Consider the following 26,385-nt stretch of genomic DNA (forward strand, 5'->3'; position numbering starts at 1 on the left):
GGCATGTGGACCACTTGCTGTTTGGCAGCCTGGGGTGAAATCCAGGTCTCGGGGGGTGGGGGGTGGGGGGTGGGGGTGGGGAAGCTGTGAGATGCCACCATCACACAGGTGAAGGTGGCCAGACCATGGCTCTCATCCCCTTGCCCAGGGCAGTCTGTCCCCTGCTCGTGCTGCTAGTCCAGAGCAGGTGGGGAAGCCACACTGACTGGTGAGGAAAGACCCACATCCCCATCATGTGCATGAACACGTCTCTACTCAGTAAAATATTTATTCCTCCATTATTTCACAAGAGTTGTTTTTACAAAAACCTTACAAAAATTTCCAAAACACAGACATGCAGAAGAAAAAAAAAATCCATCGTGGATCTTGTTACGAGTAATTGAAATGTACAAATAGAAAGGGCGAGAGGGAGCTTAGATTACAATAATCCCTTCGTCCTGCTACCCTTCTGTGGGTGCAATTTGTATCTCATCTCAGTGAGGCTTCAGCGTTGACTGACAAGCTGTGATAAGCTGCCAAGAGCACGGCAAAGGAGGGGCCCTAAGATTAGGAGCAAATGTTTTCAAATATATATATACATATAGATATTTAGTGAAGAAATATTTATTCCCTGCTTTTTTTAGGTTTACAGAAACGGCATCTGCAAACTATTAAATTGGTTTATTTTCATTAATGCTCTCAAAGAGGCAGCGACATTTATATCCCTGTGGTTTCATCTTGTATAACTGAAAAAAGAGCCCTGTGCTTTCTATGGGAATAGGACCCCCCGGCCCCCTCCTCCTGCCCCAGGCGGCATTTCTCATTGTGGATTATTTGATCCGCAGTGGATCTGTCTTCCCCCTGGCCTGGCATGTCTTGGCTTTTGTCAGGTCTCTGTGTGGTGTCTCACTGCAGCCTGGGGAGCTGTGTGCTCCCGTTCTGGCAGGGCAAATGGTGGGGATACCAGCCCTGGAAACAGGGTGGGGGGCACAGGGTGGGTATTTAGGGTGACTTTGCTCCCTGGGTGAGGTGGGCACTGTCAGTCAGGCTGCGTCCCCTCCCAGCCTGCTGCGCTTGAGGGGGACGAGGAGGTGGCACTTCCCAACCAGGGGGCTGCATTTGGGTGAAGCAGAGAAATCTGGGTCTGGGGGCAGAATGGAGGGGCTGGTTCACCCCCAACCAGAGGAGGTAAGCTTCTCTCCTGGTTCTCCCACCAGGTCTCCATCTCTGGGTGCTGGGTGAGCCCACCTGTCCATGGTGAAGCTGAGGGTCCTGGTGTCACAGACACTGGGCACCACGTGTGTCTCCAGGGAGGGCCCCTGTGGGAAAGGGAGAGGATGCTCCTGGGAGCAGTGGGGACTTGGGTGGGCACGTGTATAGTAGGGACACTTTCAGCCTCGGTGTTGCACACCAGAAGATGTTTATCTAGAGGAAGCACCTTAGCAATTGCTGTATTTGTCCTCAGATCTACTGCTACAGTCCCCAGAGGGCTAAGCCTTTTTAGGTAAGTAGGGCTGGTGCCTTCTCCATGCATGCCATCCATCTGAGCTGGTAGTGTCCCTGTGCTTGGCTGGTAGCTCTTTGCAGTGGCTGAGGAAAGGGTGGACTGGTTTCCAGAGGGTTTTGTCCACATGGTAAAACCTCCAGCACTTCAGCTCGTCCCCCATTGCTGCGATATTGGCGGGGGAAGGTGGAGGGTGCATCTCTCTGTGGCTCAGTCCCATGGTTGAAAGACTGGGGTGGTGTAAGCCGGTGTCCTTCACCCTGCAAGTCCCACCTTGTAATCTCATTAGGATGCACGGCAGGGTGGGACGAGGGGGAAACCATTTCCTTTCTGTAAAACCAAAAAAGCCCACCCCCATGGAGTTGCCAGCCCCAGACCCCTGCACACATCTGCGAGCTGCCGACGGGGAAGCTGTGCCTCCGGAAGGCGAAGCCTGCTTTGCCGTTGGCACGAAGTGCTGGGAGCCGCCTACTCAGCTGAAACCCAACAGCTTTTTCTAATTTTCTCATTCTGTGGGATGGTTCAATGACCTGGGGCTCTGCAGAATCGCTGGCAAACCCACCAAGGCAGGGCGGCGGTGCTTGCTTGGGGACTGGCGATGCTCCCCCCAGCTCACAGGCTCCGAGCGAGTCTGTCAAGATGCTCCAGCCCTCCTCGCCCCTCTGGGAAGGGACAAAGCCTGATGCCGTTGACTTAGGCAGCTCCTAAATGCAGGCAGCGCGGTGCAGAGGGCTGGCTGGGATCGGCCACGGCAGGGGTGAGCCACTGGCTTCCCAAAGTCTCTCCCAAGTACCGCAGCTGAGGATGCACAAAGAGGTGAACACGCGGGTCAGCTTCGGCATGAGCACCGCAAGTCCCAGCCTGGCGGAAAGGGGGGCTCGTGATCCTCCCACCACCACATGCTGTCCCTGCGGGAGGAGAAGACCCAATAACTCTTTGGCCTTCTGGGTGAGATACCCAAATTGGTCAAATCCAATAGTCCAAGATCCTTCCATGTTTGGAAGCAAATTCTTGTTCCCTTGGCAAGTCTGTTTGTCCTCGAAGAGCGCGTGGGGGGTATGTGTGTGTATATATAGCCTTTATTATAAGGGTGTGTGGAAAAGCAAGTCTCTAACCAAGTTTGCTCCATATGTGGCAATAATTATGTGCCACTTTGGCCTGGGACTGACTCTACCTTCAAAAGGGAAGAGGAGAAGAGAGGCGCTGAGACGTTGGATGAGTGGCATGTGGGTTGAGCGGGTGGTGGATTTGTCCTGGACCAGCACAGGAGCTCCACACTGTATCCTGGATGAGGCCACGGGGTGGGCTTTGCCCTGGTCAGTTCACGGTTGGCACCTGGTTCTGATGGAGGCTGAACTCTTTGGCTTTGAGGCGCAGGCTGGCGATGCTGTTGGCCATGTTCACCCCTTGGGTGGGTGTTGCGGTCCCGCTGGAGCTGTAGGAGGGCACAGTGCTGTGGGGAGGGAGCAGGGGAGGAATGAGGCATGGCCCATGGAGGAGCCCCCGTGCCCTGCACAGTCCTGCTGGCTTCCCAGGCCAGACTGGCCGTTCCCTCTTAGACATCTCCCACAAGAACAGTCAAGGCTTCAGCATTTTTATGTGGCTGGATGCATGTGGGAACCCCTCAAACTATGCACCAGGAGGCCCTGCCTTGAGTTTTTGGACGAGCTGGCTGGATGCGGAGAGCTGGGAACCAGAAGGGACTCATGCCACCTCTCGTGCCGAGATGTGGGAAGGGTCAGCATGAGGCCAAGCGAATCCCTTGTGAGGACCAGGGCCCCTGGCTCCAGCCCTGAAATGCATGGAGGCAGGGAAGCCTGCTCAGCAGCGGGCAGGGGATGGTCAGATGGGGCTGAAATGGGTTCCCAAAGCAAAGCCAGATGATCTCTTTTCAGCCCCATGAAACTCCCTGCATCCTCAGCAGCGGCACAGGGCTGTGCTCCTGTGGCAGTGGGGTGGTCCTTAGGCATCCTGTCCCATGGCCACCTCCTTCCCAGCTCCTCCAGTGCCTGCACCTACCTGTATGGGGAGGTGCTGGTCCAGGAGAGATACTCCGGGCTCAGCGCGGTGGGCCGCGGTGCCATGGGCTGCTCAATGGCTGCTTCTTGGCTGTAGGATTTGAGGAGTGATGCCGATCTGTTCGCCAGCATCGCCCTCTCATTACGGCGAAACTTGGCCCTCCGGTTCTGAAACCAGACCTACAAGGGGAGGGAAGGTTGTCAGCGGGGACCTGGTGCGAGCAGGGATGTCCCAAGCATCCCTCCTACCGATCACGGCTCTGTGCAGGATGAAACGAGAGAGAGGACAGTCCCTGCTCCTGCCTGGGGCCAAGGCAGAGGGTGTTCTTTTCTCCCACACAAACCTTTGCTCACCTGGACTCTCGCCTCACTGAGGTTGACCCTTCTCGCCAGCTCCTCCCGTACGAAAGCGTCGGGGTAATGTGTCCTCTCGAAGACCCTCTCCAGAGCCTGCAGCTGGCTGCTGTTGAAGGTGGTGCGGTTCCTCCTCTGCTTCTTCTTCCTCTTGGCCGCTCCGCGACTCGGGCTTAGGCTTTCACCTGTGGGGAAAGCACAGAAGAGGCCACATGAGAGCCAGACCTCTGCAAGACCCCACAGCCCCCACATGGGGACCTGGCCAGGCCTGAGCCCTCCTGGGGGTCTGCACTACCCTGTTCTGTACCAGCCGTGCTCCCTGCAGGCACCTGGGACTCTGCGGGGAGCAGCATGCATAGAACCCTGTGCTCTCCATGAGAATCAGACTATTTCAGGACCCGCTGGAGCTTAGGGTTAAACCCAACATTTGCAAAGACCTGCAGTGGTTTCACATCTGGCTAAAACCACCCAGACCTGATTTTGAATACCAGTCTCATCCCAGTGGATTCTGGAGCAACACTTGACCCAAACTGCTGGGACTGCATCTCACAGACCCCTCCCTGCCAAAGAGGAAACATCCACAAGGTGTCTTGGGTTTGGCTTTTGCTAAGGTTTTAAGTCAAGCTTTCATGGATGGCGATGGAAATTCAGCACCAAAACATCTCGTAGAGGCGGGTCTCAGCTCCCACCCCCAGCACCCCCTGAAGCCCCAGCTGTGGCATGTCCCCAGGGTAACAGAGGACTGCAGCTGAGTATCTGCTCATCCAACTCTGGTCTTCAGAGCTAGGAACGAACGCCACCGTGTCTCACAGAGGTTAGCCTCCACAGTGTTTATTTCTGGCTTTGCTGGCTCATGGAAACATGAAGCTGAGGGTGTAGTTTTGTTTCTCAGTATTGATCTTGGGCTTTCAGCCAGGTTGAGATTAATCTCCTCGTTGTCACTAATATCATCAGGTTTAGGCAAGTTTATGAAGTCTTTTTTTGAGATACCCAGTCAGCTGCCTGCAAAGGCTTCATGGGGAACACGTCTCACTGCCATTCTTCCTTATGGAAGTACTGGTTAATTATTCTTTCTGTTAATAAAGCATCTGGATCCAATCTGTACCTACTGGTGGGAAAGTATTTTGGAATTATTTGAAATGTTAATAGTTTTATGACATTCTGATTCATAGCAGGGTTATATTGGGGTTTTCTGTTCTATATCATTGCAGAGGCCATGATGGCAGGAATTACTGCTCCCTGAATATGCTCAAGAAATAAATACTTGCTAATAAGCTGTGTTGATACTTACTAAATAGATGTGCAGCATTTTCAGATGATACTTGCGATAGTTACAAAATCTACCGGGCGGGATATTGACTCTCCTGCTCCAAGACACCACCAAGCTTTTGAGCAGGAGGAAACTAGGGCTACCAAGATTTTTAAGGCTAGAAAAACCTTCTTGGACCTTAATTCTGAATAATTCAAGCCATGAAACCTCCACTAACAAATCCTCCATCTAGTCCCTCAGGTCCCTTTGTTCCTGAGTACCCAACTCAAGAGCTGTCCCACACTGAGATGAGCAGAGAGGACCAGAGAAACCACAATGTCTGCTGGCAGGTTGTCCCTGGGCCTAACTACCTTCTGTCTAAAGCAGGGGCCAAACTTGGAGCTACTGCTGAGTTTCCTTGCACCCCTCTCTGAAAACCACGCTGCTGGCTGATGCCACCAACAGCATCCCAGTGCTGAACGCAAGCCACGCCAGGGGATGCAGCAGAGGAGGAAGGGTTAAATTTATTTTCATTGCTGGCAGTGGGCTCCTGGAAAGAGCAGATGGCTTCTCTGGTGCTTTGCTATAGCAAGGATCAGTGTCAGAGCCTGGAGGTCCTGGGTGCCTCAAACATACTGGCCCACTAAGGGAATGAAGTGTTGGGATGGGAGGAGATGCGAGGGTATGGAGGTGGGACCCGGGCACCACCACCAGCCCTGCTCCCTGTCTCCCAGACATGTGCAGGGATGCTGCATCATTTTGACCATGATGGGGCCAAACTGCTGGGACCATGGGGAGAGGAGAGCATCCCTGGGTGGGAAGGGGAGGAAAAAGAGCTCTGTCCACCTCCCAGGGCCTCACTGCAGCCACCGGCATTTCTCTGGGTCTTTTATTGTGTTCTAGGTGCGTTTGGACCTTGGTTGACCATCCCTTGGGCTGGAAACGACCCATGTTCTTGTATCCAGGACATGGCCTTCTTGTTTGGGCAAAGACAAGATGGACGGCACCGTGCCTAAAATACGTGTGGGTTTGAGGCTCTTTCCCCAGCCAGGAAACTGCAGGCTGCCCTTTACCGCCGTTCGTGTTTAAAGGCTCACAAATAAAATTCTCCAGATTCCCTCCAGCCCTTGTTCCTGCAGCTTCAAATGTTCTGCCAGTCTCTGCTTTCCAGTTGCCCCTTTTAGTTAAACTCCTTTTTTGGTCCTGTTTTCCTTCAGCGAGCTAATGAGCCGCTGGATTAAAATACATGAAGTCCAGCCATGGTTGTCCCTGAGTTTTCCGGGAGCCTGGGACCGAAATGGGAACCATCAGGCTGGGAAGGAGCTACAGGATGAAACAGGATGAGAGACGTTTCCTTGCAGGTTTATGGCCAGCCTGTAGGGCTTCTAGGGAAATTATACACCAGGGCTTGGTTTAAAAAGTGCTGTCACCAAGGACATCCACTGCCCCCCACCAAACCGGCAATGATTTCAGCAGAACCCTAGTAAATGTATAACTAAAATTCATAAACCCCCTTTGGTTTCATCCCCATTTTAAAATCTGGCCATAGGACTTTTCCGTAAGCGAAGGCTTCTCTCACCCACTCTAATTTGGCCAAAAGAGAGGAGGAGGAAAGGTTTCTTAAATTAACTCTCAAACCAGCTCTGTAGGATCTGGCCTCATTTCTGGCTGGTTTCTGTCTCCCCAAACACATGGAGGCAAGAGCTCATTGCCACAGGAGCCGCGCGGTGCCAAGCGATGCCCACACGGGGCTGGCAGGCGTGCTGGGATGGAGTTGGGTCAGGATGTGTCCAGGTGCTGGCGGTTCCTGGGTGCTTGGAGAGCTGCAAGCCCTGGCCTGTGTCTGGGTTAGGGCATTTTGTTCAGCTCCTATTTCTGGTTTTAATGGAGGGACCACCTCCTGCACCACAAAACCCCATGGGATGTGCCAGGGCACTTCTTGGGGGATACTGGTGGCCAAAACCCATTTCCCACCTACTCACACCACCCCAAAAAACTTGCTGTACCCCAGTGTAGCTCAGAGCTCCCCAGTCACCCACAGAAGCCTTTGCTTCCCAGCTCAGTTCTCTGCTATGTCCATTCCCCCCGCCATTTTTCACCCCATATCCATACTGTAGGGAGGCAGCTCCCTGCCAGGGATGCCTGCTTAGGTCCTCTGCTCCACTCAAGGATGAGCCTTGGTAATGGATCAACATCTTTTCCCCATTAGCTCAGGCATCACAGGCTTGTGGGACCAGATAAATGCCACCCTAATTGCTGGCGGCATGCTTCTGACAGGTTTACAGCGTGCAAAGTCGGGTCGGATCACTTCTATGAAAGATGCTTCAATAACCCCAAATCAGCTTTCCAAAAATGAGCATCACTAAGTGCTCTGCAGCATTGGAGAAGAAAGAGAGAAGGGGATGCGTTGGGTCCCCCAAAGAACCCCTGCCATCTCGCTGCCACCCATCCACGGGAATTAGATTTAACCAGATTCGCTGACACCTTGATGGAGGAATCGGAAACTGGTTCTGCACCATGATGTGCTTCCAGGAATAAGAATTTTTAATTGCATAAAGTTAAAAAACAGCTCACCACTGTCTGTCCTTTGCCCCAAAGCAGTGCTCACGGAGGTTGAGGAGAAAGCCAAAGCCTCGCCTTTGTCAGTTATAATTCTGGGGTTCGTTTGGGGCACGGCTGGAGGCATCGGCTTGATTGTCCAACCCCAGGGTCAGAGGGGACTCCTGAGCCATCCCCCCAGCCACCTTCACCTTCGGTGTATTTATCTTCCACTGATTACAATTTCCGCTAAAGGGGAAAAGAAAATGCAGGGGAAGAGGGGAAACGGGGGTGGATAATGTTACTGAATAACGACATTGGGGGGGAGGATGGGGAGAGGGAGGTGCAGGGGCTTTGCATAGAGCAGGACGGGCCCAGTGTGCTTCACCAAAAGAAGCCTTAAATTGCCCCCGTGTGTTAGAAAAGTCTTTTTGCCCATGATGTGGGTGAGTTTTGGGGTGCTGGTTGTGGCCTGGGTAACCTCCAGCCTCCTCTCCACAAAGCCCAACCTCAGGCAATGCTGCCTGCCCAAGAGCTGCAGGCAGCCGGGGGCGCAGGGCTGTGCTGTATGGATGCCATGGGGTGCTGGACATCACCCCAAAACCCTTCTCCATGCAGAAGCACTGACGCTGGCATGCCTGGACTGCACCGTGTTGGCGAGCCACCCTGCCACCAGGAACTGGGGAGCAACTGGTCCTGCCCTATTTGCAAAGGCAACAGCCCCAGCACCACCAGGTCAGAGCTGTGCTGGTTCAGCTGAGCACCGACCAAGCCCACTTTTCCAGCTCTTGCCTTTTTCCTCTGTGATTCCATTAGTTTTCCATAAGAAGAACTCAGCAGGTTTCAGCTGCCGAAGCCTGGGCGCTGGGCTTGCCAAGGGGGGGCCCCCACGCTGGCAGGGCCCCCAGCCTCCTGCACAGCAGCCGCCGAGTGCTGTAAAGAGGTAATTTTCACTAGATTTCCACCGAGGCTTCAGCTTTGACTTACGACCTCCATTAGCGAGCGATAAACGACCTCCGTGCAGCTGTGATCCAGACCTAACCAGCGTTTAAAATCCCAGCTGCTCACACGCCTGAGCCCTGGGGACCACGACGTCCCCAGGTAGGGATGCTCCGGCAGGGCAGCTCATCCCTCGGGACGGCTGTCGGTGGTGGGCATCATCGCCAACCGTGCTCAGTCTCCCGCTGCAGGGTGGCTCCGCTCTGGACACCCAGTCTGGGGGGTTTCTTTGCAAAATGCTCATCCCAGAACACAGTGTTTGCCCAGCACTGTCCCTGCGACCCGGGATGGTCACCACGGCCAACTGCAAGCCTGTCTCTCCACAGGATGATGCTGCAAAACCCACCGTATGCACCGCCACGTCCTGGGACAGGTTTTGCTGGCTCCAGCTCTGCCACTTGGCTTTAGGGTGCAAATACCCTGTTTTACAGGAGGGAGCGAGTTCAACCCTCCCTTGCAAAAAACCTACATGTCCTCCAACGTGTTTCATTTTCCATTGCAGCACAGACCCCGGAGCCCTGAACAGTTTTCTGCCGTTAAATTATTTCACGCGTTCCATTTATTTGAGAGCAGTTTGCCAAAGACCTTTTAAGCTTTAAATTTTTCACCCCCCGCCCCCAGCCAAATGATCAAATCTGCCATACCATTTACTTCCGTTCTCCGCCTGGAATGGCATTTTTTCTCCCCTTTTTTCTTCTTGGGTATAATTTAAGGGTTGAAATAGCCTGGAGGGAATTAGCTGTAAATTCTTCCTAAGACAAATAAATTCAGCCCTCTAAGTTTCTACGTTTTTCAAACTGTTGAGAGACGTTTTGGGTTTGTTTTACTTGAAATAATGATCGTGGCATATCTGACCCTCAGGCTGCGGCCGGCTCTAACCAAATAAATAGCTTTTATTAATTAAGGTTTATCCTTAACAAATAAAACCCCAATTTGATCTCGGCCGGCTGAATTAGCAAAAATAAACAACGGGTTCTCCGGGCACTTGATGTGGATTTAACAAATTAACGCTGGGCCTTCATCAGGGAAGCCGCAGGGTGGTGGAGGCCTTTTACAGCCAAGAAATCCTTTGGAAAAACAATGTCTTTCATTTCTCCCATGGTCTCTCTCGGTAAACATGTGGACTCCCTTCATCCCTTTATATACTCCGGGGAAGCGAGGAGAGCTCCGGCGATGACGTCCGCCAAAGTTTCATGTGCAATTATTTAACTTGTTCCTCTAAATCATGCAATGGGGAGGAAGCATTTCCCTTCGGATCGCGGCGAGCAGCGCTGGAGCAAAGCTTTCGGGTTTGGGAATTGCCCCTCTGCACTGTCCGCCTGCTCCAGCTCCTTTTTATCCTGTAACCTTCAGCTGAGACACCCAAAGCTGGGGGGTGGTTTGGGGATGCAGCTGAATGCAGCTGAAACCCCTTTCCAGCAGCTACTGCCAGCACTGCCCTGTCTTGGGACGTGGTTCAGGACAGCCTGGGAGCCCCCGGGGGGTGTTTTCCTGCCCACAGTGGGGCTTTGCGGCGAGGAGGGATGGCAGGAGGTATGCTTTACAGGCCAAAGGGGAGCTGGGGGCTTGTCCCCGCTCGCAGGCGCAGGCGGCACAGGGTTTGTCACAGAAATGATGGTGGGAGCTGCCTATACTGCTACAGGTCTTTAATCTTCCCAAGTCATCTCAGGAAGCCTGGGGGGCTGAGAAGCAGCCGGCAAGCTGCCCCACCATGTGTGCTGGGTCGCCCAACTGCGGTGCCTTTCCTGCACCCACCAGTGAGCCATGCCGTGCATGGGACCAACAGAGCATCACAGCTCAGGGGCAAAAACCGATCAGCATAACTCCTTTCTCTGGGTGGTTTCACCCCGCTACCTGGGGGAGAAGCCCCTTGGGGCCACCAACCCCTGGCCACAGGGTGCCAGTCCCAGCTTTGCTCGGCATGATGCTGCAAGGTCCAAACCCATCCTGGGAACAACCCGCAGGCGTGGGCGATGGGGTAGCCCTGGGGAATGGGAGCTACCGTCCCATCCCTGGGCTCCCCCGCTGCCAGGAGCAGCCTCCAACCTCCTCGTCCCAACTCACCGCTGCTCCCTGCTACCCCTCCAGCCCAGCCCCAGCCTCTCAAAGACCCCGGGAATGCCGGGGGCTCTGGGGGACGGATTGAAGCCAGGGGGGTCCAAATGTGCTGAGTCCAAAGGAAACTTTCTCGGCTCAAGTGGCGTACATGAAAAATTTAAGAGAGGGGCAAGTCTCAGCTACTGGAGAAACATTACAGCAAAATGTTTCCGAGGATGTTTCACCTCATTAATTGTGAAAAAACTGAAACGCTGACACGTTTTTACAGGCTGCCAGTTTTGCTGGGGGAAAAGTGTCTATGTTAAAAAGGAGCAGCAAAAGCCTGGACCAAGAAAGAGGCCAAGGCTGTCCCGGGAGGGCCTTAGCCTGTGCTCACTGACAGGCAGCAGCCGACTGTTTTATGGTTATAGAGCTGCTGCTGCACCAGCCAGAAACCACCCAGCACCACGGTTCGCTGCCCCCGGCTGCACGGACACCCAGTTTTCCGGAGGATCCTGCCCGGCAGTGCTGTGACTCCAGGGATGCTCTGTGCACAGCCTGCACCCTCTGAGCCCAGGAGGCTTTTCCCCTGGCACCTCCAGAAGCTGCAATTGCAGCTCAGCAGCAATGCCAGGGATGTTGTGCAGTGTCCGAGCACCCATCGTGACATGCCGACTGAAAGCCAGAGCAAGCTGGGAAGGTCTTGGAGAGCCGGCAGCATCCCTGCATCCCAGAGGGGATGCATCCAACCTGTGTTTGCAACCCAACTGCGACACCTTTTTTTGGCTCATCCTCACCTTTAGAGCAGCAAATACAGTGGGTTTCAGGACCAGAAGGAACCTAGAAAGGAGGAGTCCCAAGTTGTGGAAGGCTGCCTCTCTTAGGGATGGTCCCAGCCCAACAGAAGCCACCAAATTCACGATTAAAACCCTGAGTGGATTCAAAGCTGGCTTTTCAGCGAGGGTGGTGGTGATTTATCTGCTGCAAAACCCAAGTGCACAAGAGAGACAAGACTGGGAATCGTTACAGCAAAGGAGGGGAGGGAGAGAGGGGATGAAGGGGATGAAGGAAGAAGGGGATGAAGAGAGGGGAACCAGATGGTAGAGAAGCCAGGCGAGGGCCTGGATGGCCAAGTCATGTTCTGTGATTTATAGAGGACACCCTGAAAGCTGAAAGCTGGTGAAACCCACAGGGCTGCAGTCGTCCGCCACAGGTAAAGCCCTGAGGCTTTGATGTGCCCAGCCCTCCCCGAACACTTCACAACACTTCCAACCACACCAAAGGCTCCTGCCCAGCCAGAGGCTCGTGCGCAGCCCAGCGCTGTGCTCGCCCAGCTGGGGCCAGGCCTCGGGAACGGTGTTTTGGCACAGCCGGCTCTTGCGTCAGAGGAAGTGTTTAATGAATTAATTGCAGCCACGTTCCCCAAAGGAGGAGGCAGGGTCGGTGGGATGCTGTCAAGCCTCAGGAAGGGGCTGGGGAACATCTTTGGCCACAAAGCTCCAGTGGGAGAGGCCTGAGCAGCGTGAGAAGCTCCCCACCCTGCTCTCCCGGGCGGCTGGTGGAGATGGTGCTGTCACCCGCCTTTTACCCAGGGTGGGAACTGCCTGCCCACAGACAGACCTTTGGAGAAGGGGGTGTGGACAGACGCTGCTGCCAGGCTCACCGGCTCCGGCACAGACCCCAGCATCTTGGACCCGGTCCCAACCCTGCAGCAGGAGCCAGACCACAGAGCCTTGCACCATCAGCACCCCCTTAAACAACTGCTCCAGAAACAACCTTAAAAGCCAGGCAATGGTATTGGCGCACGGCGCAGGGCTCGGCGAAGTCTCTTGCTGCACTTTCCCAGCCGCCTGGCTCCTGTGCACCCCGGGAGGCAGGGTCGGGGCCATTGTGCAGGGCTGCGGGGCTTAGACTGCCTGGCTGCGCCTGCTGACGGGTGGCAGCGGCCCAGGGCATCCAGCCCAGGACCCAGGGCGCCGAGCTCATCCCTTGGGCTCAGTGATCTGCAAGCAAAAAATTCCCTCCCAGAGCCGTGCCTGCACGGGGCAGCGGGTGACCCCAGCCTGACGAAGGGCTTTCAGGAGCTGCCAAGAGCATCCCGTGCGCTCGGAGGAGGCTGCAACCGCAGCCCGACACAATGGGCTGTCCCGGCTCCAGCGCCGCTATGGCCTCCATTGTGTCAGGCCTCTGTGGGGATGGAGCCACAGAGGATCCAAGCGGGGAGCAAGCCAGGGTGCTGCTTCCCCCCAGATATCCCAGTTTTGGCAGGGCAAGGAGAAAAGCCTCCCAGGAAAGGTCTGTTGTCTGTGTGAGTTTGCCGGGGACAGTGGCACTGTGGCGGTCACATCTGGGCACACCGGTTGCCTTTGCGCAGTCGGGGTCTGGCATCTTCCCTGCTCGCAGTGGGGGAACAAGCAGCTCAAGGGGGTTAACTCCACTCTGGGGTTCGCCTTTGCCTAGGTGGGGCTGGGGCAATGCCAAGCCTCCAAAAACTCATCCATGGTCGTGCCAGTGTGGATTGTTCCCTGCAAATGCCAAAGAGAGGGGCAGAAGGTAGGTACAGGGATGCGGTGTGTGTTGTGCCACAGCTCCCAGCTTTGCCCAGGGATGCTCGGAGAGGCTGTGTCAGACCAGTGGACTCCTCAGGCAGATGCCCATGGCCACGGGGCTGGGGGCAGCAGAAGCTGCTCAGCTGGGTCAGCTGAAGACCTCACGGCACAGTCAAGCACCTCAGGAAAAGGCACCACTGTGGGTTTGAAGCGCCAGGCCAGGCCAAGTACAGAGCAGCACCAACCAACGGGGGATCAGGAATTTTAATTTTGTTCTCCCACGAATCTGCCAGCCCCTGTGGTGGAGGCCTGGGGACCAAAAAAAGGCACTGGCTCTCCCCCAGCTGCCAGCGGCTGGGAGCCTCCCTGGTGAGGAGGCATTCACCGGCGGGATTTGCTTTTGCTTTCATCTCCCAGCCAGGAGACCTTCTCATGGTGGGACGAGACCAGTGCTTAGGCTCTCCTATACCTCACACTGCAGTAGCACCCTAGGGTGCCCCTGGGGACGAAGCCCCTGGGCATCCGCCTGGGATGCAGCCTCCCTGTTTTGCCAGCATCGTTTATGCCATGCATTAAAATAGCTGAGCACAGAGTGGCAGCACCAGTGACAGCTAACAGATGTGTGAATGGGCTTCTGTGGTGCGGGGAAATGGCTGGCCTGGGTGCCATTGCCAAAATGCTGGGGTTTGGGTCAGCCCCAGGCACTGCAGCAAGGAGGTCCAGGCAGAGGGCACGGCCACGGTGGCTGCCCACAGCCATCGGCGAGGGGGATGCCGGGATGGGCAATGCCAGGACAGATGATGCCGAGACAGACAGACCCCACCGTCTTGCATCGGTGCTGAGCGGGGCAGATGCTGCTTCTCTCCCCATGCCACAAACATTTTAGGCACCGTTTGATGCAGAGGTGCCAACGTCACTCACACGCGGCCGCCTCACATAACAGGTTACACAGTTTCCCAGCAGGGCACAGGGCATGTGTAATTAATTAACGCTAATGAGGTTTGTGCAAGCACCAGCTCTGAGAACAGCACCCGCCGGCGCTTGCAAAGCTCTGCCGAAAACTCAGCTTTAACTGCAATGCGGTTTTTCCCAGGGGGCTGGGAAATGGATGGGATGGTGGGTGCCTCAGACCATCAGGGAGTTGAGACCTCGCTAGGACTTTTGCATGGTGTTTAAAAAAAATAAAACTGATCAGCCAGGACTGCATAGCAGCAACTCTGTGTAGGGGGCTGGCTCCCAGCCAGGGACCCCTGGCATGGTGATCCCAGCCTTCCTCTCCCTTCCACCCCCCAAAAAAGTGGTTTCTTGAAATTTAATAAGCAAAAGCCCATAGCAAGCCAGCCTCAATGGCATCTGGCACTGAAACCCAACACCAGCCTGCCAGGTTAAAGCACAGACCCCATTGCAACAGGGTCATTGCCAAGAGGGAGGGAAGAGGACAGGCAGGGACCCAGGGGCAGTGGTGGGAACCCACACAGTGTCCCCTCCTGCTGCCTCCTTTCACTGACCCGGCTCCCCTCTCTTTTTGAAGGACAATTGGGTGTTTTTCACACCCAGGCCAAGATGCCACCGAGCGCCCTTTTTATCAGTGAACGCCAGCACCTGCTGAGAGCCCATCCCGTGACTGCCAGCTGCCTGTCCCTTGCTGGGGGACACCGGCATGTTTGGCTGGGGTGCAGGAGGGGTGCAAGCCCCTGGGCAAGACCCCGTCCCACCGCTGCTCCAAGGAGGACCATTGTGGGTGCATGCACACACAGACGTCCCGGAAACCCTCGCCAGCGAGCAGCATCGCTGTCCTCCAGTCTGGTTTTCATTTGAGGTCGGTGGCCTCTCGCCAAATTTATTGTAAAACATTCATTTTAATAAGTGGCTCGTATCTTTTTTTTTTTTTTTTTAAATCCAGCCCAGTTAACTGTTTCCAGGTTAAGGCAGACCTGTGCGCAAGGGACAGCAGGGATGACGGGGATGGTGGGGATGGCAGCGATGGCAGGGACAGCAGGGACAGCAGGCAAGCTGCTGGGGAAGGTGCTGGCCATGGGGAAGACACCAGGGGACACCTTGGAGATGGCTGCCAGGGTGGGGGCAGCCACAATGAGGCCCTGCTTCTGCAAAGCCCAGCAGTGCTGAGACCCTCACCCTCTTCACCCCAAGCCTTCATCCCTTCTGGATCCCTGGGGAGCCCAAGCACCATTTTGCCACACTGGGGACCCCAATCCCAGCACCAGACTTGCTGACGCCCCAAAACCCAGCCAGGAGTAAAGTGGGGGACACACCAGTACCAATGCTTGGGGTCCCAGTGTGTGGGTTGGGGACCTCCAGGTGCTCTCATACAAATCTCATTAAAACTTAACCCCCGATGGGTAACTGGGTCAGCTGAACAGGCGAAGGGCTTCATGAAGTGGATGGTGCCTGGTAGTTTAGTTTTGAGATTTGTTTTAAGTTTTATAAACCCCTAATACTAATAGAAATGCTTCAGTGTCTTTTAATTTAAATGAAAACAGTTATTTTTTTAATTTAAAAATTCCCCTGAGGTATTTACAACCCCCAAATTACAGCCATGTGGCTGGTCCAGCCAAGAAAGTGAAATCGGTGAGGAAGGAGTGTGGTGGCTGCCCTGGCCCAAGCCGAGCCCAGCATGGCCCCGAGCAGCTCCACGCCGGTGGCCGTCCCCACGTCACCCATGTCCCCTCCACAGCACCCCATGGATGCTTTGCACCTTCGCTGGGAGTGTGGGATCCCAGTCCACAGGGCAACCAGCCCCCCAGAGCTGCCAGCCACGGCTGTCCCTGGCAGGACAGCATTCTTCTGCCTCGCCCGCCTTCTTTCTGTCTTTCCTTTTTCGTCCTTCCTTCTCCCCCGTCTCCCTTCCTTCTCTCCTTCCCTCTCCTAGACCCACATCAGGCTGCTGCGGGCAGAGGCAGGGGCAGCCCTGCAGCACTGGTGGGTTTGCAGAAAGGAGCTACCCCTGCCTGCTTCGATACCTTCCTCAGTAATGCTGCAGCCAAAACAGGCTCTTTGCTCCCCATAGCCGCCCAGCACTGTGTGTGGGGTCCCCTGTGTGCACCCCTGCAGCATCACTGCTACTCCTACCGCAGCACACCCCTGCAGCTATGCAAACCGCCCCCCCCCCAGCCTCTGCAATGCCCTGCATGGCTCGGGGTGCAATACAACCTCCCCCCGCCCCCCGCACACACTGCAGCGCATTGTCGACCTTGGGGTGCGATGCAACCCTCCCCCATCACTGCCCCATGTGAGCTGGGATGCTATGTGATCCACCCCCCAGCAATTCCTTACACAAAGGAGCTGCATTACAGTATCCCTGCCCTTGCTGCAGCGCGCTGCACAGCTCGGGGTGCAACGCACTCCTGCCCTGGCAATGCTCTGCGTGACCTGGGGTGCAATGCAATTCCCCTGCATGACTCAGGATACAATGCAACACTCGTCCCCCTGCAAGGCCCTGCACAGCTTGGGGTGCAATGTAATCCCCACCCAGCCAATGTGCTACATGAACAGGGGTACAATGCAACGCCACCCGCACAACTCAGGGCGTAATGCAACCCCCACAAACAGACTCCGCAATGCCCTGCACAGCTTGGGGTGAAATGCAACACCCGCCCCAGACACACATATTACATTGCACTCTACAACTTGGGGTGCAATACAATCCCCACGCCACCCAAGCAATGTGCTGTATGACCTGTGGTATAACACAGTTCCCCTGCATCACTCAGGGTGCAGTGCAACCCCCCCCCCCCGTACTGCAATGCCCTGTACAGCTCAGGGTGCAATGCAACCCCACATACATATTGCAATGCCCTGTGCAACCCCCCCACCCATGCACTGTATGACTCAGGGGGCAGCCCGCAGCCCACATCCCAGGGCAGCCCGACCTCCTGCACCAACACCTCTGCTCCAGCTCTGTACCTGGGCTGCTCCCCCCAGCCCCCCAGGCTCAGCACTCGGGCTCTGCCCCCTCCCCAGCGCCCCGCTCGCACCAGCGCTGCCATGTGCTCCCCGGCACTCCCCCAGCTCCCCTGCCATGTGCACTCCAGTTTCCTTGCGTGTGAAGCCTGCAGCCTCTCAGATTCAGTGGCTGGAAAGGATGGCGCCTCTCCACATCTGGTTCAATGCGCGAGCCTGGCGCCTGGCTTAGCCACAGTCTCCATTCAGAGACACACAGACTTTAATAGACTCATACAATTCTTCCTGATCTATCACTGCAGCCGCAGCTGAAAAGCTGCTTTATTATACGCACTCCAAAGGGGGATGAGGAGAGAAGGGGAGGGGGCCAGCGGCTGGCGCTGCCGCTCTCTGAAGGCTCCCAGCATCCCCCCAGGACCTGAGCTGCGCTCCCCAGCCCTGCCCCGGCTCCCAGGGGCCGTGCACCCCCCAGCCCCAGGGTGAAGGAGCAGCTCCGCAGCCTCATTACGCCTCCTGCTCAATTAACGCCTGCGGCCCCCCGAGCTGCCGTTTGCACCCCAGCAAGCGTGCACGGATGGGGCAGTTGCCAGCAGAGCTGCAGGGGAGGAGGTGGCAAAGGGGATTCCATCTGTCCCCCTAATGTCCCCAGAGCGGTGTCACTCCCCCCTCAAGCTGGGACTATTTCTCCCAATCCCTCCAGCTTCAGCATCCCATTTACACCCCAACTCCCTGCTAGGGGCTCTGCAGCCAGAGCTGCCGACACGGGCTGTCTGTGGGAGAGGTACTGCCCCACAGGCAGGCTCCAGACCCCCTGCCCATCCCCATCAATGCCCCTGGCGGGTCCCAGTGCTGGGGCTGGTTTTCCCAGGGAAAGTGCAGGGCAGGGAAGTGTCCGGCGAGGGATGCTGAGCACAGACAGGGCATTTTGTAATGCCGTGGGAGGGCTGGAAAACATTGCCTGTAGCCATGTGTCCCTGGGGCGAACGCGAATGTTGGGAATGCCTCAAGGGTGAGGGTGGGATTTTTTTATTTTTAATTCTTGGAAATTTAGGGGTGTCCAGTGAAAACAACCCAGTTCTGCACTGCTGTGGCAGCACTGGCCAACAGGCATCGGAAAACTGCCTTGAAACCCCAAACCAGTCCTTCCTCACCATGAGGGTTTGTTTTCCCCATCCTCACTGACCCAGCTGGGCATCGCTGGCCCCACATAGGCACCTGGACTGGGCAGGGAATGTCTGCCTCTTCCCCCAGCACTTTCACCCTATTCCCAGTTCCTTTTTCCAGCCAGGAGAAAACATGACCTACATTAACTCTGGTCTAAATCTTTGCCCGGTCCCAGCTCAGCCCAGCCACAACCCACTGCCCCAGCATTATAAAGGATGCTCTGAGCCTGCCTGGTCGCTCAGAATCCCATCCTGGAAGGATAACTCCTTTCAGCTGCTGCTAGTGCCACAGGGAGGGGACAGGGCACCAACCTGGGGACGCCAAGCCTCTGCCAGCCCCAAAGCACTTGGGTCCCATCCTGCTTAAAACCCCATCACTTCAGCTCAATGATTTTACAGCTCTGGGGGGATAATTCCTCATGGCCAGAGGATATCAGCCCCGGGAGAAGGGGTGATTGGCCCCACTCCCTGGGAGAGAAGAGGGTTTCTAATGAGGCAGCCTCAAAGCCCCAAATCATTTCATCAGCCTCCCAGCTACAAACACACACCCAGGCTCTCTTAAAATGCTGATTCGTTGAAATTCACCCATCTTGGCTGCGCAGAGTTGAAATTTCATATTTTTCCTGTGAATCAGCCCCGTTCCCTGAAATAACAGCCCGAAAGGAGAGGGGAAATAGTCTTGCACTGAGCTGTTCCTGGTCAAGCTAGACATAACAGCCTGGGGGGGGACAGGCAAGGTGTCCCTGCACTCCAGCACCCTCCTGGGCTGGACACAGCCATGCCACATGACATTTGGAGCTGCTGCTGGAGCTCCCAAGGGAGTGAGGCAAAGCCCCGTGTCCTCACTGCACATGGGACCCCCTGCTGTCCCCTCCGGGCCCTGTCAGACGGTGGCTTTTTCAGCTTTGCCCTGTGTTCCTGCACTCTTTCCCTGCTGGAAAGGGGGTGGGACGAGCATCCCCCACAGCAATGCCTGCTGAAAACCCAGCTCACAGCGGGTGCCGAGGAGAGAAAAATCCCAGCAATGAGAAGTGGGGGAAAAAGTGATTTTCCTGCCCTCTTGGCCCAGTAAAGGCTGCTCCAGCTCCTGTGTTCCCCCAGCAAGAGGGGACCCATCTCCCCAGGCCCTGGTTTTGGGTTTTTTTCTTTACCCTCTGGCAGCCGCTCCCCCGGCACAGATGCAAGCATGTGTGGGGACCCCGCAGAGCCCAGCAAATGCTTCAGAAAACGTGCTGGTATGTATTTCTCTGTGCCCCTGGGGAGGGCTCTGAGCAAGCAGGGCTGCTTCCTGGGGCTTGGAAAGCCCATGTTCCAACCCAGAGGCCCCCCGAGCTGGGTCGGGGGGAGCCTGGAGCCCTGGTGGGGTGTTTAGCCCATTTGGGGGCAAATGTTACCCAAATTGGAGCACAGATGCCATCAATCAGTAAGAGCCTGGCTGCAGCCCGGGGCACAGAGCATCATCCCAGTGCACGGGGAGGAGCAGGATGGTGAGTGGGTGTCACCCTTCAGAGCTGGAGGGGACAGGGAAGCACAGAGCAGTGGTACCAGGGTGGGCTCCATGGCAGAAGCCCCATTAGACCTGGGGTCTCCCAGCCATGACCCCCACCCCAGTGTCCCTCCCTGTCTGCACCTGGCAGCAGCTTGTGCTGCTCTAACTGGTTTTGTCAGGGCTGTGCCCTAACTCAGCCTCTTGTCCTGTCCGTGCCATGAGAAAAGCATTGCTCCCACCCATCCTGTGGTTTTCAGATGGGCAAGACCTGGGGAACCAATTTCCCCCCATCTATGGGACAGGGGACCCCCAGGCAGCCCATGTGCAGGACAGTGGGTCCCAAGGCAGTGATGAAGGGAGACAACCCTGATGGGGGGGCCCCCAGTTAGGGATGGGAAACCTGGCTGGAGGGGTCACGCTGCAAGTTGGGGATGCCCCTTGTCCTTTGCAGCAGCCCAGGGGAGTGCAGGGAGGCCAGGGGAGTGCAGGGTGGGTCCCTCCCCATAGCCCTCTTTTTTTCTTGACTGGGATACATTGGGCTCCCTGCGAGCGGCTGGAAACTGTCTGGGTGAGCCGGGACACGTCAGGCTCCCCATCCATGCCTCTCCTGTCGCCAGCCTTGCACTAAGCGCAAACAAATGTGGAGGGCTGGGAGGCGGGCCGGGGCGGGGACCTCCCGCCCAGATTAATTGGCGCTTACTCAATACATGCTGATGGATGCTGCACCGGGGACCTGCCAGCATCAGGCCCTAGACAAGTGCTGATCTCAGGCACAAGGCCCAGCTGTGCTGTCCCCTCCCCTGAGGACCATCCTGATCCAGCATCCCCATGGGGATCATCCCTGCATGGAAAAACAAAAACCCTTGTCTTGGGGTCTGCAGCCCTCAAAGCCCTCCAGGGAGGGAGATGTCCCCAGGAAGGCGCTGGCGACAGTGAAGGTGACGTCTGGTCTCTGAGAGTCATGGCTGTGCATGGCTCCTGTCCTGGTGCCACCCACCCTGGTTGTGCTGGCCTTACAACGACGGAGACAGCTTGCCTGCCCCCCGGCTGTGGATGCCACTGTGCCTGGCTGTACCGCACAGGGACCGTCCCCACCAAAGCCCCTGCAGGAGGTTTGCCAGCCTGGGAAGATGCCATGGACTGGGGGTCTGCTGCCCAGGCACCCTCAGCTGAAGCTGTTTGTTCTGGGGAGCACTGAGGGACCGTGGGTGCTGTAAACCCCGTGCCCCAGCCTTGCTGGCCACTGGTGAGTCGCATGCCACCCCAGTGTCTCCCAATCTCATCCGCCAGGCTGGGGCAAGCAGGTCGTGGTACAACCCCAAGCAACCAGGACGCCTGCTGTCCCGTCCTTCGAGGGACAGAAGCTCAGGAGCCTCTCCTTGGAGAGCTGCCGCCACATCCGTCAGACACTTCTCAAAGACTCTTCCCCCTACAGGGGCTGAGTCGGGGTCCTGACACCCCTGTGAGCAGCCGCCCAGAAACTGTAGAAAGCCTCCCAGCAGAGGGGCTCGGGAGGTTTCCAGCACTTTTCAAGTCATGGAAGGAAGATGGGAGCTGGAGAGAGGGGTCTGATGGGTCTGGGGTTACAGGGCAGGGAGACCTCGGCTGGCTCCCCATGGCCCTGTCCTGCTGGCCCCAGGGGTCTGTATTGCCCTGAGCCAGGCACAGGGGGTCAGCCGTGAGTTAATGACATTGGGTTTAATTGCAGCTGAGCCACGTACGTGCATGGATGTCCCAGGGAAGGCAGATCCCCATGGGCACATCCCGGCCCCTTTCCAGCAATGTTATGTTACAGGACTGCCTCCTGTCCGCGCAGCCCGAGGGGCTGAGGTGTCCCCGAGCTGTGCCTCCTGTCTGGCAGGGACAAGCAGCAACTGGGAAGGCAGAGAAGCACAGACTAAATGTATCCTGTGAGCCAGGACCAGCACTGCCCCCAGGCTGGGCCGCCATGGGGACATCAGCTGGGATGGCTCTGCCTCAGGGAAGGTGCCTGAGCCCTGGGAGCAGCTTGGGGCTGCTTGGGGATATCAGCCAACGCTTGACCCCAAAAGCAAGCTCTTCCTCTTTTCCACTCTGTTACCAGGTCCCTGCCCCTCCCTGCCTCGCTTCTGTCTTTCCAACTGCCCTTGTTTATGTAATTAAACCGATTCGCTGTAACATCACCTTAATCCCCTGCTTAATCATCACTGCTCTGCTCAGTGTCCGCACAGTCCCAGCGTGGGTTGGAGGGTCCCGGCTGCCCCACGGGTGAGGAAGAGGCTCCAGGAGCTGTTCTGCAAATGGGTGCCCGGGGGCACCACATCTCCCCATCTCCCCATCCCATCACCCAGTCCCACCGGCTGTAGGCAAACAGGCAATGCATGCCTGCCCCATGCCGGAGGATCCCCTCAGAGGGGCCACAGCCCTTCCTCTGAGCCCGGCTGCGACAAAAGTGGCTCTTTCTGAGTTTTCAGCCCCAAAGCGGCCGCTGGAGCCAGCGCCCGACTCCCTCTCCCATCCCCAGGCGGCACCAAAAGTAAGTTCATTGTTTGAAAAGCCATCAGTCAAGGCCTGCTGGCTAAAATTACCCTCCTGCTTTATCATCTTGAGAACATTAAGGGCTGTTGTTAACAGATGTTTCGCGTTACACATTATTTGTTAGTCTAATGAAAGGAGGTGAACAAGCTTTCAAGACCTCAGAAGTTGTGTGGAAGGTTTTCGATGGGAGGCTGCTGCACCACTCCAGGGGAGGATGAAGATGAAGATGAGGATGTGGATGAGCCCTCACCACCCTGTTGGCGCTTCCTTGCTCTTTTGGCTGGCTTGTGGAATTTCTGCCTCTTAATTTTCGGGTGCCATGAGAGCAATGTGTTGCATAGATATTTGTACTTGTCCTCCCAAGAGGATGCGCTGGGTGCCCTCAGGGCCAGTTTGGGGCTGGGGTCAAGGCAGGGACTGATCAGCCCCCTTGGCTGGAGAGGGAGGAGGGGATGGCTCTGCTCCTTGGTGCCAGCGGGAAGGGATGTGCCAGCCCTGCAAGGGATGCAGGCAGTGCCTAACTGAGAGGCTGCTCCTGGAGCAGAGATGTGCCCAGGGCCGCAGCGGGGAGGTCTGTGGGATGGGGATGGTGGGTGAGGGCAGGAAGGGATTGAATCCCCCTCTGCAAAGAATAAAACCCTGCCCTGAGCTTCTCCAGCTCTGCCAGGCTCTGGAACAGAAGCCTCCTCCTGCTGCAGCTGCCTGGGGAAGGAGAGAGGGTTTCATCAAGGTTGCAGTCTGCTGAGCACAGCCTGTGGCTGCCTAAAGCATCCCTGCGCTGGCTCTGCCAGAACGGTCCCCCAGACCACGGCGAGCCCTGCCTGGCGGAGGAGGTGCCAGCAGCTTCAGTGCAGGCTTGGGGCTGCTCTTTCTCCAACCTGCTGGCATGATGACCCCGATAACAGCTTCCCGGCTGGAGCGCAGAGCTGCATCCTGCAGAGAGATACTCGGGTACCAGGATCCATTTGCACTGATAATAAACCCACTGCCACCGACCTGCGGGGCTCCAAACTTGCATCTGGCGGAAAAAAAACACGATGGTGAAGAGGAAGATGAGAGAAAACACTGAGAGGCTGTTTTACTTTAGGATGCCAATAAAAGATAACGTTACCAGTAAAAGTTCCTCTGCTGTCATCACGCTGATGCTGAAAGCATCACAGATGTGTAGCACAAGGCTGATACTTGCAAAGGCAGGGCATTTGCCTGGTATTTAGCGTCTTCCCATCTCGATTTAGGAAATTGCATCCCAGTTTAGGCTTTGGCAGTGGGTAACAGGTCTCACAGGTCAATGTTTGCATGCATGCACAGAGCTATTCTCTGTTTCCTGTTCTCTTCTTGCTCACTGCTCTCAGCTCCCATCACTCAGGTATTTCTCTTGCCAGGCGGGATCAGGGGGAGAAATGCTTCCACCACTGATGTGTTGTTGGAGCATCTCAGATGCTGAGAGTGTCTTCATCCCCGCAACCTCACCAAAACAGGTGCTAATGGGAAATATCCCCATGGTCCAGCAGTGGTGGGATCACCGGGCCAAATCCCACAGGGCCTCTGCCCCCGAAGAAATGGGCTTTCAGGGTGAAAAATAGGCTTGTGGGGATCAGCCAGCCCCCTTGCCTCTCTCTCTGGTATTTGCATCACCCCCGTTCCGCACTGAGCCTCTTTGGGGTGCACTAGGAGCTCAGCAGGGTGGTAGTTTCTCTGCTGTTTTGCAAATAGCCCTGTGAGACGAGCCAGCTGCTGCAGGCTGGGCCAGGTTTCCAAAAGCTGCGCTGATCCCATACAGTATGCTGTCCCCCTGTATGGTCCCATCAGCGGGCAAAAACTTCCCTGCAGTCCCAAAGGCAGCGTGAGAAGTACAAATAAAACCCAAGAGAAGGGGAGGGAGGATGGAAAATAACGCCAAAAATACCAGATACCATCCCAGAAAAGCAGCACCCAGCCTCACCCAGCCCTCAGCATCCCAGACAGAGGCAGGCTGGGGGCTCAGGAGAGCTTCTCCGTGGAGGAAGAATGTTGTGCAGTGAATGAGATGTGAGTGGGAAAAAAATGCTTCAGACCTGCGTGCAATGCAGGAGCCGCGGGAGGGGGCCAGGGAAGCACCCTGTTGGGGGGTTCCCACTGGGAGCCCCTCACCGCAGGTCTGGGCAGCCTCCGTGGTGGGCTGAGCCCCCTTCACAGCACAGCGTCCCGGGTGGGCTGTGCACCCCTGGCCAGGCATGGGTCAGGCCCTCAGTAGGGCCGTCTGCAACCCAGGGCTGTGCTCCGAGGGCCCCAGAAAACAAGCCCGGAGTACCAAAACCCAGCTGGGGGGCAGGTTTGGGGATGCCCTCGGAGTGGGGATGCCCGGCCCGTGGGGAGGTGGTGAGGCTGCACCTTCATCCCTCACTCTGCCTCCCTTCTCCTCCTCCATCCCCATCTCCCCTCCACTGCCTCTGCGTCCCGAGGGGACACCGGCTTCTGGGAGAGGGGCTCTGGGTGCTGTCGGATGCCCCGGACCGGGGCAGCGGCGCGGCGACGTGAGAGCCGCGGAGCCCCGGGCAGGCGGGGCTGTCCCGTTGAAAACGCGGCTCCTGCAAGAACCGAGCGCCACGAAGCCGGGTCCCGGGTGGGTCCCCGCTCCCAGCCCCGGCTCAGCGCCGCTGGTCCGGCTGCGTCCCCGCCGGCCCGGAGACGGACGCCGGGAGAGGACCGGCTGCGTCCCGGTCCCCGTGGTCCCACCGGGCTGCCTCCGCTCCCCGGGCCAGGGAACCAAGGCGGGGAGCCCCGGGGGAAGGAGGGAAGGGGGGGACCCCGCAGGCCGCTCATCCCCGGGACGCACCGGCTGCCCGGGATCGTCCCGTACCCGGCACCTCCGGTGGCGGCGGGAAGACAGCCGGTGCGGAGTCCCTCCGCTCGGTGCGGGGTCCTTGTGGCCCCTGTTCCCGGTACGATGTCCCTCTTGCCCCGGTACGATTTCCCTCTCTCCCAGCCGTCGGGGTGTCGGCAGCCCCGCAGTTCGCCCAGACGGGGGTCACCCCTCGCCTCCACCATCCCCGCTTCCCCCCCCACCACCATCGCGGGGAGACACCGACCCCCTTTGTCCCCGGTGCCCGGCGCTGCCCACGGGCTGCCGGCTCCGCAGCCCGGCCCGGCCCGGGACGGGAACGGTCACACGACGGCGGGGACACCCCATACCCAAGGCTGCCCCAAACCGGTGGGAGCCATCCCGGGACGGCGGGACTCACCGTCCTGGGGCGCTGCCTCGCTGCCGCTGCTGCCTCCCGACGGCTCCGGCATGGCCTTACCGCCACCGGCGGGCGGGGGGCCGGCCGGGGGGGTCCCGTTCATACCGGCCGCTACCTCCTCCAGGTCGAGGAGGTGGCTCACGCTGAAGTTTTTCCGGCTTTGAGGATTTTCGGGCGGCTCCGGGCCGCGCACGGCGCTGGGGGCGAACGGCTTGTCCATGGCGAAGGCTGGCGCCGAGTCCATGGCTCCCACCCCCAGCCCGCAGCCCACCCCGAGGTGCCGGGCCGCTCCCCGGCCCCCTTCCCCTTCCCCACCCCCCCTCAAAAAAAAAAAAAAAAAAAAAAGAGAGAAAAAAATTAGCAATTATTATTTTTTAAAAAGGAAAAAAAAATCACAGCTCCCCTGTGAGTCCGGCTCCCTCCCCAGCCCCTGTTCCGCCTTGTGCTGACGTCTGGGGAAAAAACCACGCTCCCAGCCCAAACTTTCTTCCCCTGCTCTTTGCTCTGGAGCTGTTCAAACAAACGCCCCTGCTCCAAGCCGAGCGGGGCGGCCCCTCGCCCCCCCCGGCACGGCGACCTGCCCCCCTGCCAGGGGCCGAGCACCGCCGGCAGCCAAGCCGCGGAAAAGGGGGGGGACGGGGACAGAGAGGGAGGGAGACGCGCTTTTCCCCCCTTTTACCCCATCCACATCATCCCCCCCCCCCCCCCAAGCCCTGCTTTAAGTGCTTCTATCAACAAGTGTAAGTGGCTGCGCCCCGTGGGGAGGGATGGGGGGGGAGAGGGGCCGGGTTTCCCCAGCCCCAAATGGGGCTGGAGGGAGAGGTGACCCGCAGGTTAGCGGGGAACA

General features: G+C 57.2%; 1 protein-coding gene across 1 annotated transcript; it reads right to left on the reverse strand.

The window, feature by feature from the left end:
* Positions 1 to 252: 252 nt before the first annotated feature.
* On the reverse strand, positions 253 to 26,385 carry PRRX2 (paired related homeobox 2). The gene is made up of 4 exons (XM_064468721.1): positions 25,539 to 26,385; positions 3,856 to 4,040; positions 3,503 to 3,681; positions 253 to 2,936 (listed from the first exon to the last, which is right to left on the reverse strand). Exons 1-4 carry the CDS (start codon positions 25,780 to 25,782, stop codon positions 2,801 to 2,803), a joined length of 744 nt encoding a protein of 247 aa, XP_064324791.1. The 5' UTR covers positions 25,783 to 26,385; the 3' UTR covers positions 253 to 2,800.

The sequence above is a fragment of the Phalacrocorax carbo genome, chromosome 18, assembly GCF_963921805.1.
Source record: "Phalacrocorax carbo chromosome 18, bPhaCar2.1, whole genome shotgun sequence".
NCBI classification, from domain to species: domain Eukaryota; kingdom Metazoa; phylum Chordata; class Aves; order Suliformes; family Phalacrocoracidae; genus Phalacrocorax; species Phalacrocorax carbo.

Excerpts from the sequence above, each read along its gene's own strand:
- PRRX2 (XM_064468721.1), bottom strand. The coding sequence starts at position 25,782 with ATGGACTCGGCGCCAGCCTTCGCCATGGACAAGCCGTTCGCCCCCAGC. Across the intron at positions 3,682-3,855 it reads TCAGTGAGGCGAGAGTCCAG|GTCTGGTTTCAGAACCGGAG; the intron begins GTGAGCAAAGGT and ends CTCCCCTTGTAG. Across the intron at positions 2,937-3,502 it reads ACCAGCACCTCCCCATACAG|CACTGTGCCCTCCTACAGCT; the intron begins GTAGGTGCAGGC and ends CCCTCCCCACAG.